General features: G+C 30.3%; 1 protein-coding gene across 1 annotated transcript in view; it reads left to right on the top strand.

Moving 5' to 3' along the window:
* The window catches only part of LOC134711898 (cohesin subunit SA-1-like), a 49184-nt gene extending 40580 nt beyond the window's left edge, over window positions 1–8604 (top strand). Inside the window, exon 32 of the mRNA XM_063572858.1 lies at window positions 8275–8604. Coding sequence (XP_063428928.1) covers window positions 8275–8301 — 27 coding nt within the window. The 3' untranslated portion in view covers window positions 8302–8604. The remainder of the gene's footprint in view (window positions 1–8274) is intronic.
* Window positions 8605–13455: the final 4851 nt, after the last annotated feature.

Here is a 13455-nt window from a genome sequence, read left to right on the forward strand (position 1 = left end):
GAAAAATAAAATCATATGTCATATTTTGAAACATAAATGTTATAAAAAATATTGAAATATTTATATGTTATAACATATAATCATTTTAAAGTTTAAGAGATAGTTCATTTAACTATAGATTAATTAAGATTTATTGAATAATCATCATAATATTTCTTGACATCATGAAGCCCAATTTAAGCCACTTTGGAAAGGTATCGAACTTTTTAAAGTAGTCCGTGAAAAAACGATCAAGATATACCCTGCATATACTCAAACATACATGGAAATAATTATTTACTGTACTGAAAATTTTAATAAAACAACGACATGAACTATTATGTGATTTTCATTACTGTCATCACAATCTTTATTGGATTTATCAACTTATTTATGGCTTATGTCAAACCTTTTGTTTGTTACCTTATAATTGTTTTCAGACGTGTCAGATTATGACCGGTAATTAATATACAAAGTATTCTGAATGAATGAATGAATGAATGATCTTTACATAGTTTATAAAAAAAAAACATATAGTTGTACTAGCGAGGAGGATAAACTTTCACAGAAATTAATTTAATAAATCTACAAAGTTTCTCAAGCTCAACAATATTTCTACAACTCGGATTACAATATACCAATAAAAAGTTCAAATAACGCGGTGGGCGTTCGCAGACCTAACGTTTTCCCCAAGTTATCTTTATTCCCTTATTTTCTAAAAACTTTTCATTCAATCTTAATTATGCTTTTTTTCATAATTCTTATAAATTTCAACCAGGATTTCTAAAGAAGAACTTTGGTCATTTCACGTTTTCGCAAAATTGATGTATTAAAGATGAGATCTTATTATATTATATCCTCCTCGCTAGTACAACTATATGTTTTTTTTTTATAAACTATGTAAAGATCATTCATTCTCGATGTTAGTCCTGTCATTATCAGAATTGGTCATGTCACGTTTTCTAAAGTTTCTTACCAAAATTTTTTTAATTTTTTTTCTTAAATTTATTTATCAAATGATAAAATCTTATTATATTTCAAATTTGAGATCAATCCTTAAAGAAATGAAAAAGTTATTAGCATTTTTCATTTGGTCCTGTCATTCGGTCCTGTCATTCGGTCCAGTCATTAGTGTAACCCAATTGTCACATGCAAACCAGTTTAAGAACGCAGCTTTCATTGGTTAAAACAATAAGACAAACGAATGTTTATTAACGCGTATATAATGATTTCATACGCGTATATTAACACAAATAACGCGTATATTAACGCGTATATTTATGCAATTAACGCGTATATTAACGCGTATATGATAAATAAATTGGAATAGAGTATAAACGTGTTTATTTTAACAATATACGCGTATAAAACGATAATATACGCGTTGAAAACCACAATATACGCGTTGAAAACCACAATATACGCGTATATATACGCGTTGAAAATTATATACGCGTATATAATCGCGCAAATGACATGAACGGCCACTCATATAAAGTCATAAAACTTTGCTCAGTGCTCGGAGCACGAAAATCAGGCTCGAAACATGAAATCCACCATTTTGATTGGTTGATTCTCGAGTCTGAGTACAAAAATCGTGCTCGAAAGTTTTATGACCACAAGGCCAGCATAAAACTTTCGAGCACAATTTTTGTACTCGGACTCAAGAATCAACCAATCAAAATAATGGATTTAATGTTTCGAGCATGATTTTTGTGCTCCGAGCACTGAACAAAGTTGTATGACTTCAACCCCAGGTATTTTATAAATGGTTGAATTAAAACTGCTGCATGTTCATACTGCTTTAATATGACAATAAACTTTGAGTTTTTGACTGTCTCATTGGAATATCCATGTAGATTTGCATGTTTGTATTTGTACTTTTATCAAATGTTAAAATCTGCATGTGATGGCAAATGTAATTTTAGTTTGTTAATTTACAACAAGTCATTAAATAAGATATCTAATGGATTTAACTTAATTAAGAGTTCCATAAAGATAAGCTGCCTTTCTAATTTGATGATTTGAAAATAAGTTGTTCAAGAGTCATGTGACTTTATTTGCCAAAATTTTCATGTCCCATAATAACTTAATTATGCAGAGTCCAATTTCATATTAAATGTGTACACACTTTTCTTTTCAATAAGTAACATACATTAAATCTATATTACATATAATGTTGACTCTCAATAATTTTCACACAGGTTAATCATGCATAATGTTGAATTGTGCATTGTAAGTTATCTCCACTTGGTATCTCTCATCCATTGTTTATGAACCCTCATTCATCTAACCATTTTGGCTTTTCTTGTTTAAAAAAGTCCATGAGTAAAATAAAATGATACCTTGGACAAATAGATATCAAACTTCAAGGAACCAAATATGAAACATTTGTAAACTTTCAAAGAATATGATTAATATTAATGGCAAATGCAAATTTGATAACAAATGATGAATACAAAGTACTGTAAATTCAGAAATTATTGCGAGGTTTTTATACGACCGCAAATTTTGAAAAAATTTTCGTCGTATATTGCTATCACGTTTGCGTCGTCGTCGTCGTCGTCGTCGTCGTCGTCGTCGTCGTCGTCGTCGTCGTCGTCCGAATACTTTTAGTTTTCGCACTCTAACTTTAGTAAAAATGAATATAAATCTATAAAATTTTATCACAAGGTTTATGACCACAAAAGGAAGGTTGGTATTGATTTTGGGAGTTTTGGTCCCAACATTTTAGGAATTAGGGGCCAAAAAGGGCCCAAATAAGCATTTTCTTGGTTTTCGCACTATAACTTTAGCTTAAGTTAATAGAAATCTATGAAATTTTGACACAAGGTTTATGATCACAAAAGAAAGGTTGGGATTGATTTTGGGAGTTTTGGTTTCAATAGTGTAGGAATTAGGGGCCAAAAAAGGGCCCAAATAAGCATTATTCTTGGTTTTCGCACAATAACTTTAGTTTAAGTAAATAGAAAATAATGAAATTTAAACACAATGTTTATGACCACAAAAGGAAGGTTGGTATTGATTTTGGGAGTTTAGGTCCCAACAGTTTAGGAATTAGGGGCCAAAAAGGGACCCAAATAAGCATTTTTCTTGGTTTTCGCACCATAACTTTAGTATAAGTAAATAGAAATCTATGAAATTTAAACACAAGGTTTATGACCATAAAAGAAAGGTTGGTAATGATTTTGGGAGTTTTGGTCCCAACAGTTTAGGAATAAGGGGCCCAAAGGGTCCAAAATTAAACTTTGTTTGATTTCATCAAAATTGAATAATTGGGGTTCTTTGATATGCCGAATCTAACTGTGTATGTAGATTTTTAACTTTTGGTCCCGTTTTCAAATTGGTCTACATTAAGGTCCAAAGGGTCCAAAATTAAACTTCATTTGATTTTGACAAAAAATTAATCGGTTGGGTTCTTTGATATGCTGAATCTAAAAATGTACTTAGATTCTTGATTATCGGCCCAGTTTTCAAGTTGGTCCAAATCGGGGTCCAAAATTAAACTTTGTTTGATTTCATCAAAAATTGAATAAATGGGGTTCTTTGATATGCCAAATCTAACTGTGTATGTAGATTCCTCATTTTTGGTCTTGTTTTCAAATTGGTCTACATTAAAGTCCAAAGGGTCCAAAATTAAACTTAGTTTGATTTTAACAAAAATTGAAATCTTAGGGTTCTTTGATATGCTGAATCCAAACATGTACTTAGATTTTTGATTCTAGGCCCAGTTTTCAAGTTGGTCCAAATCAGGATCTAAAATTATTATATTAAGTTTTGTGCAATAGCAAGTCTTTTCAATTGCACAGTATTGCGCAATGGCAAGAAATATCTTATTGCAAAGTATTGTGAAATAGCAATTTTGTTTTTAATTAGAGTTATCTTTCTTTGTCCAGAATAGTAAGCAAGAAATATCTAATTGTAAGAATTTTTTTTATTTGGAGTTATCTTTCTTTGTCCAGAATCAACTTAAATCTTTGTTATATATACAATATACAATGTATATATATATTCACTTTTTACTACCAACTGATAAATTAAAATAATCTTTACCATTTAGTGATAACAAGCAGTTTTTTTACATCTTAATATTTTATGATGTATTTAAATGAGTAGTAATTGTTGCAAACTCCATTAGAAATTTTAATTGAGATTAGTTTTGGAATAAGGGAAAGGGGGATGTGATTAAAAAAATTGGGTTCAATTTTCTCATTTGAAATTTCATAAATAAAAAGAAAATTTCTTCAAACATTTTTTTTGAGAGGAATAATATTCAACAGCATAGTGAATTGCTCTAAGAGAAAACAAAAATTTTAATTTCATTAGAACACATTCATTCTGTGTCAGAAACCTATGCTGTGTCAACTATTTAATCACAATCCAAATTTAGAGCTGAATCCAGCTTGAATGTTGTGTCCATACTTGCCCCAACCGTTCAGGGTTCGACCTCTGCGGTCGTATAAAGCTACGCCCTGCGGAGCATCTGGTTATTATTGCGAATAATGCGACAGAGTTGTAAACGCAATAATTTAAACTCGCATTTTGTGATATTTTAACTGAAATAAGCATGACTTTTCTCAACATCGTAAAAATTAAAATCGCATTTAAGTTTAAAATGACAAAATCGCAATAATAAATGCATGCAATAATTTCTGAATTTACAGTATATTGATTATTTTTAGAAAGATGGCTGAGGGCAAAATTTGCCTTTAACCATGGCAATCTTACTAAAATTAGAAAGTTTAAGAAAAATTGACAAGAGAAAAATTTGTAAAAATCATGAGAAGGAGCATATGATTAAGGTAGCACAATACAAAGATTTGTTTACTTCAAATCACTAACCTTTGAAATGCTGTGACTTTCTTATGAATGCATAGAAAATAATAAAAGAGGTATATATATATAGATAAAAGATTAATCTTTTAAATGAATGCAATTTTTTATTATGCAATCATAATGTAATCAATTATTATGTAATTAGCGGCAAAATCTGGGTAAGTTCACTCGAATGAATTTAGCTCTATCATCTCTTTAACTATACAGAAAATTTTAACGAAATCTTAATCAACACATCATGGGCTTCAAAAGGGTGTCTCAGATTGTCTCTATGGTGTTCCATTCTCTCATAAATCTCTAATTAGTTTAAACATCCTAACCACATAAAAGAAGATAATGTTTAATTAGGTGTAAAATTTGTTCTATACATTCTATCTGAAATCTGAGACACCCTTTTTGTAGATAATGGCCATAGAAACAACATATAATAGAATCAACCCTCTAGGGATACCTATGCAGAAGCTAATTTCATTTGAAAGTGGAAATTTTGTGAAAAATATTTTAGACACAGTTAACAATATAATTGGTTACATAATTGTTGCATAATACTAACATTGCATTAATTTGAAAGAGTGATCTGTTAGCTATCCAAAACTACCACTTTTATAAATTTTCTAGCATTATTAAGAAAGTTACAGCATTTTAAAACTTGGGAGTTGGAGTTATGAAATCTTTGTATTGTGCTACCTTAAATAATACATTTATAATCCTCTTTGAAGATTGATGGTTGATGAATCCAACCACCTTCAAACATCACCTTGAAAAGTCGAAAAAAGGTGAGTGGATGTATCATGCACTCATGGTGAAACTGATAAATGTTTTATAATCCAAGTACCCCATTACAAATAAAAAGTAAGAAAAGTACCCCATTACAAATGATAAGTAAGAAAAGTATATGTTATAAAAAGATAAAAGCATAACCCAATTGTCAAACCTCAATCCTACATTCTGCAGTAGCCTATAAAAATACTGTTTGTGATGCTTAAATCAATAAACTATATAGATACTTAGGCCACGGTTTTTTAATTTGTTGGTTTACAGATTTTCCCCATGAAAAAGTCAGGTCGGTCGGGGAAAAAAAAATCTTTCAAGACAGAAAAAAAATGCAAAATAAATATACATTTCACCTTTCTAACAAAATGTTTTTTATGCTATTTTGTCATCATTTCAAATTTTAGTTTGATAAAATATTCTTGCTCAGCTGTCATAAATATCGCATGACATTGTCTAATGATTTGCCGTAAAAAAGGGGGGGGGGGGGGGGGTGCTCACAGACAAAGACGAAATTAAATCGTCTTTTCACTAACAAGAAAAAACAAATTCGCGTAGCTCTTAGTCAATTCCAGAAAACTTGGTGAGTAATGATCTTCAAAAACGAAAACTGATAAAGAAAAAATGTTAAAAAACGTCATACGAAAATAAGTTTCAACACACGTGTCAAAAACATAATAGACTCGTCCACGGAAAAAACGAGAATATCAGGTTAATCTAGTGTCATGCATTCCCGTTTTTAATCCAAATTGACGATTTTTTTTTTTATTATCCATGAATTTCAAACAAGAAAATTCGAAATGACTTGTTGATATTCAGAACTTTTACTTCCCAGGTGCTTTCCACCTGTCCACATTTGGACAAGTCTATTTAATATGAGATTATGCATCTTACAGACTGATAACAAATAAGGGAAATGAACTTATTGTGTAATGGGTTTTAAACACAGATTTCGTTCAGCAAAATTATTTGCGAAAACGACATTTCAAGGTCAGGTATAATTGATTTGTCTATTTTTAGAAACATAAACTGGAAGTTTTATTTATTCACAACAGAGAGTGTTATCAATTTTGGTAGTGATTCATGCATTTCATTTCATATATAAAGAAGAATTTATTTATTTTTCAGGGATAATATATTTGTTTGGGTCGGCGGGAATAAAAAAGCATGAAAAGTCAATTTTATTTTATTCTAGGAATCGGCAAAATCGGGTCAGCAGATCCGTAAACCAACAAATTAAAAAATCCTGGCCTTATTTAAAAACTCATCACTTTTATGCCCCTTGATGTAGTGGAGGGGGTATTAAGTTTTACCCCATTTCCGTCTGTCGGTACGTAGGAATGTACATCTGTATGTATGTACTTGTGTCTGTTCGTTCCAAAGTTGGTTTCTGTGCTCTAACTTAAATGCCCTTTCGAAATGGTAAAATTACTGAAATTTTTATTCTGTTCTCTATCTCAAGTTTGCCTCAACCAAATCTTATGAAACTTATACACAATACTTATTACCACAAAACTCGGATCAAGTACAAATTGGGGTAGTATCAGTTATATCCCTGTAATACTTTATATGATATACAAGTAGGGACATTCCCCATTTTGGTTTGAATTTATCTTCATTAGAGATATTTGAAGCCAAAAGATAAGAGACCTATGGGTGACTGATTGAGAGAAATATATTTACAAAGGTTATAAAGGAATAGCCAAAACTACATATCATTAAAATTGCAAAATATATGTTAAGTATAACATGCAGTTTTCAAATACAATTAATATTATTTTAAATATCCTTTATGTCTTGTTTTGTGATTATTGTCAAGAAGACTTAAAGAATATATGTCCTTGCTTTCAAATCTGATTGATTGATTTGATGGTTTTAATGCCACTTTTAAGGTTTGTGTACCCTTCTGTAGCCATTTTTTTTGAATTTTTCAAACATCAATTGTATCAAAACTACAGATATAATGAATAATAAAGACAGGCCATTTTGAACATATACTAGGGGGAAACTTGATGCAAAGCATTATTATTTACTGTTGCATTGCATTTAATAGAAAAAGAGTACTTTGTTTCAAATAAACAAAGATTTTTATAGAAAATCCACAGCCTTTAATAAAGAGATTTTTGTTATAAAATTTGAAATATAGATTACTCACTTGCTTTTCTATGATGTGCTAGTGTTTATAAAAAGATCTATCCAACCTGTAAATTCCAAAATACCTCGTGCAGAGTAACTAAAGTTGAGCGCACCCTAAAAGGTGTACTTGATTTGGTCCATATTTTTATTAGTTCTTACCAATAACTACATTAATAGACTTGTTTTAAGGAAATAAATGCTAGCACTGCATGCAATAATTCTATATCTATCGGTCATCAAATTGCCAAATATGATAGAACAAGGATAAAGGCTGTGGATTTTCTATAAAATTTCCATATGTTTAGCATTGAAGCAACACAAAGGTACATAATCCTTAACACACTTGGCTGTATTTTTTTAGGAAGCTGATGTACAGGTAACAACCATTGTAGCAGGAAAACTGATTGATATAGACACATCTGTCCACATAGGTGTTTAATGTGGACACAGGAGATGTGTGATATAATCTTGGAAGCTTTACTCACATTATTGTTTTATTCTATGTATGTGTTTTTTATTGTTTTATTCTATGTATGTGTTTTTTATTTGCAGTCTGACATGAGCCATCCTGGATTTTAAGGACAAGTTCCATCAATGTCACAATCATGTGTTCAGATGTTATGTGGACGCCATTGGGTTTTTATGTATTGTATTGAAGTGAAGTTCACTGTATTTATTTATTGATCATGTTTATTGTTGTTTGTATTACTGGGGTATATATGTTAAAATTGATATAAAAATGTAAGACCTAATATATTTTGGCAATCTGAAAAATTATTTGTAAGACATGTATTTTATGATGTTTTTATGCTCCACCTACTGTAGTAGAGGGGTATTATGTTTTCTGGTCTGTCCATTCTTTCGTTTGTTCGTCCCTCTTCAGGTCAAGGTAGTTTTTGATGAAGCTGAAGTCCAATCAACCTGGAACCTAGTACATATGTTCCCTATAATATGATCTTTCAAATTTTAGAGCCAAATTAGACTTTTGACCCATATTTCACAGTCCACTAAACATAGAAAATGAAAGTGAGAGTTTCAGGTTAAAGTTTTTAGTCAAGGTAGTTTTTGAAGTTGAAGTCCAATCAACTTGAAACTTAGTACATGTATACATGTTCCCAATGATATGATCTTTCTAATGTAAATGCCAAATTAGAGTTTTTACCCCAATTTCATGGTCAACTAAACATAGAAAATGATAGTGCCAGTGTACTTTGGACACATTCTTGTTTAAAGAGTCATTTCCCACAAGTATGCCAACTTAAAACTTAATTATTTGTTGAAATCTTATTTGTTTATAATCTTATTAAATATGTTAGTGAATCGATTTTTTTTAACGTAATTTTTATCGCTTGGAAATGACAATTTCTCTCAATGAATTCTTCTTTAAGGTTTAAAGGATAGTTTTTTTCCTCTAATATACATAAATTTTCAATTCATTTGAAGTGGATTTAGGATTATCTGATTTAAAATCAAATTTATTGACTTAAATAAGCAATAACTTTTATTTACACACATTCTTTGGTACAATAATATTTTTCTATTATATTGTCCTCTTCTCATAATTTTTCTTTCAGTTTTCATTTACTTGTCGTAAAATAATCATGAACATTGCAACAATTTGTTAGTTGATAAACTTGTTCAAATGAAATCTTTATTTTTGTAAAATTGTTACCATGGGAAATAAGTAAAATTGAATTAAATGTCTTATACCAGTAATCCAAACACAAATTGAGCACAAAAGGATTGTTTCCGCAAAAGTAGACCAATCATGATTAAATATATCAGTAAATAGTTTGGGAACATTTCGAAAAAGTTAACTAATAAAAATTTGTTTTTTAATATGATGGTACTTTATGGCTTGGAAGTGGCAATGTGAGCTTTCTCATTGCTTGGAACTTAAATAAGGAGGATACTCTGCTGAATAATTGGCTAAATAATGAATTCTGTACTACATTAATCTTAAGGGTGTTTATTTTAAAATCTTTTCAGACCACCTTCATTATTAAAATTTAGACAGAAAAGATATAATCAGTAAAAAAAAACATCATAAAAGTCTTCTTGAAATATTCTTGAAAGATTATGCAGCTTATAATATAAATTGTTGGAAAGAGTGATACTAATGAAATATGATAAGCACTCATACCACATTTTCTTATTTCTATAACTGCAATTATTGCAAAAAAAAAAAAAAAATGATGAAAAAAAGATTATGAATTATGAGAAGAATTAATTGCTACCAAAAAAAAGCACGGTTACGAAAAAATGATGAATGAAGGCCTTAATTTTCGCCAAATTTTGTTAATGATATATCATGATCCTCTTTTAGAATTGTTGTTATTTATCTAACCATCCTAAAATTATTGAACAGACATTCCAGTTTCTAAAAATTGAACATTGAGGGAGAGTACTAAGCAATCCTGTTGCTGTTAATTGATATGACATGGTTTTATATATTCTCTTCTTGAGAAAGATCTTTCCCTTGGTGAACCATGATGTGCATTGTAGGTCAAAGGTGTGACTAGTAGCACTAGTTTCTTTAACTAGTAACAGTATAACATATTGTAATATATATTGTACATTAAGTTATCATCTCTTTTTTTCCCCTCAAATTCATCACAGAATCATATAAATGTTGTTAATATATATGTTTTTATTTTTATTAAAGACTTGTTGTTTATTAGTGTTTTATTTTGTTATCAGCATATAGCAATAAAAACCCTCATTATACAAAGTGTAAAAATTATTAAAAAAAAAATTACAAAAAAGATAACTACATAAAAATTTGCATCATAACAAGTAAAACTGGTATTCAGCAGCCACTCAAACATGTATTTGGTGAATCATGTAAAAACTGCACCTTCCAGACTACCTTACTGCACATTCTTCCATTCTCTTTTCCTACTTTTCATACTTTTGACTCATTAGGGGTCCTTGTGGTAGAGTGGTCTTTATGGTTCATGTAGAGCAATCACTAACCTGTCAATACCTCAAAACAAGCTCATGGCAGGTGTTTTGAACTCTAATTGACTAGAATTCATATTTGTTGTTCAGGTTGATATTTCTTCATGGGCACTCTGGCTTCCTTAACCAATAAAGACTGTGGCACTGGCTGTCACAATATAACCAAAAGTGATGAAAGTGCTGAAAAAAGTCAGAGAAACATGTTGTATTTTGCATTTATTATTATTATTATTGTATAGGGGTATATAAAATCCTGACTACTAGTATTGAAAAACAAATAAAATATAATAGAAAAAAAAGCGTGCTGAAAGTGGCATTATACATCATCAATTGCCCAATTTCATGACTTATTTGGTAATATACTGCATATGTATATCTATATTGTGTCACTGATTAAATGCACAATATATATAGTTTATGCTGTTACATGACAGGTATATATTAAAAATTCCATCCAAAGTTCTGATGACATTTACAGATAGAACACGAGGTGCTGCCCTACCCTAACCTGATGTAGTTGTTCAACAACATGCAAATACACAGGATAAAAAGAGTTATTGATTTAAACTTGCTCTCAAATACATTAGGAAAACAGTGTTAACAACAGACATAAAGTGTCCAACTCTAAATGGCCAAGATTCTAGAAAAGCAATGAATAAATTTAAACCCATACATAGTAATCAAAACTTGCAAAATTTCCCCATGGACAAATAAATATAACAGAAGTATACCACTGTTCATAAGTTATATATATTCTACTAAAGACAACAGAAGTATACCGCTGTTCACAAGTTATATATATTCTTCTAAAGTCAACAGAAGTATACCGCTGGTCACAAGTTATATATAATTTAATAAAGACAACAGAGAAGTATACCACTGTTCACACGTTATATATATTCTACTAAATTAAAGACAACAGAAGTATACCGCTGTTCACAAAATATATATATTCTACTAAAGACAACAGAAGTATACCGCTGTTCACAAGTTATATATATTCTGCTACAGACAACCGATTTTTTTTATTAATTATTTCAGCTTATGAATTTGCCATTTGATAAAGGACTTTCCGTTTTGAATTTTTCTTGGAGTTTGATTTTTTTTAATTTACTTTTTCTCCGAACAATTCGAGTATGGCTTAATGTTAACTATTTGAACAAAGTTACAGTAAGATCCCGTATAAAATGAAATTTGATTCCCAAGTTGACGTTCAACTCTAAATAATTTCTTTTTTTCATAAATATATATATATATGTTATAACTCATTGCCAATATGTCTTATTTTGATGAAATAGAACAAAAATGGAAAACATGCTACATAGATGAGCAAGTGAACATATTGATTGTTTTTTTTATAAACAACATATTAGTTGAATTTAAAGGTAGTTTTTTTTTTCAACAAATTATCGGAATTCTTATGGGATTCCTATAGGAACGAACTGTGTGGTTCTACTTGCCGATCTCTTCTTATTATCATTTGAGCCGGAGATCCATAAGTCACGTGTCAAAAACAAAAAGGTTAAATAAGCCAGATCATTTAATTTCACATTCAGAACTAGACTTTATAAAAACATACACAGCTTCCTCCGTCTCATTTTTTTTTAGCCCTTACCTCGAATTTGACATTATTTTCAGACTTGTTCATCCTGTCATTGTGCTATGGTAATTTTTGTATTCTTGTCTTTCGTTTTTGTTTATTTCTTTTGTCTTTCGTTTTTGTTTATTTCTTCTATCTTTATAACTTTCTGTTAATCTTTGTTAACATATTTGCATGTTGTTATAGTGATTAAGATTATAAAACAATGTTGACTGCTATACCCCTATTTTTTACGCTTTTACCTATTATGTTTGTGGGTTTTGTTTACACATCGTTGTCATTATAAGGGAGTTTTATGCGACTGTCATACGAGTAAGAGGCTATAAAACCATAATTCACCAGTTTCTACATTTCAAAAATGTCGGTACAAAGTCTGTCGCCCATCATTCAGGAATATGACAGTTGTAATTTATTCGTTTGATGTGTTTGAGCTTTTGGTTTTGTCATTTGCGTAGGGACTTTCCGTGTAGAAGTTTTCTCCTTCCTCATGTAGCTTCAGTGCATACAAGATGGTTAATACTATATCAACTATATCAATATACTAGTATATTGAATAGCCAGGAATAAGAGTAACATATTGCTTTGTTGACTATGTATTACAGACCACCTGTCCACAAAAATACTTTGATTGTGCTGTAGAGATGGGATGTGTTGTGGTTGTACTTGTCCTTTCTAAGTATGGAGTAAGTCAAATATGATACAGAATATCAATAAAAAAATACTTGTACCATCCTCTAATTTTAAGATTTACTAGTCCCGTTAGGTTCAGGTAGGTATGAACGTCATAAGAATCTTTGGACATCACAATAGGTCATCCCTGCTCATGAAATTGTACCGAAAACTTTTCATCGGGAAAATGAAAGGACTACTTTTTGCAAACAAATACATCAGATAAATAATAACGGAATCACAACAACAAGATTAAACCACAAAGAAAATAAGATTCATTGAACAGTCGATTTTTTTTAACATTGCCATATAAACGGGAGGTTTAGCGAACTATAAAACCAGTTTCAACCCAACAATTTTTCAAAAATGTCCTGCACCCAGTCAGGAATATGGCAGTTGTTATAAAAAAAAAAAAAATGAGTATGTTGTCGTTTGTTTTTGTTGAACTTTGACAGTCGTCCTGTTGTTCGGTTGTTTTCCTCTTATAGTTGATGTGTTCCCTC

The sequence above is a fragment of the Mytilus trossulus genome, chromosome 3, assembly GCF_036588685.1.
Source record: "Mytilus trossulus isolate FHL-02 chromosome 3, PNRI_Mtr1.1.1.hap1, whole genome shotgun sequence".
Taxonomy (NCBI): domain Eukaryota; kingdom Metazoa; phylum Mollusca; class Bivalvia; order Mytilida; family Mytilidae; genus Mytilus; species Mytilus trossulus.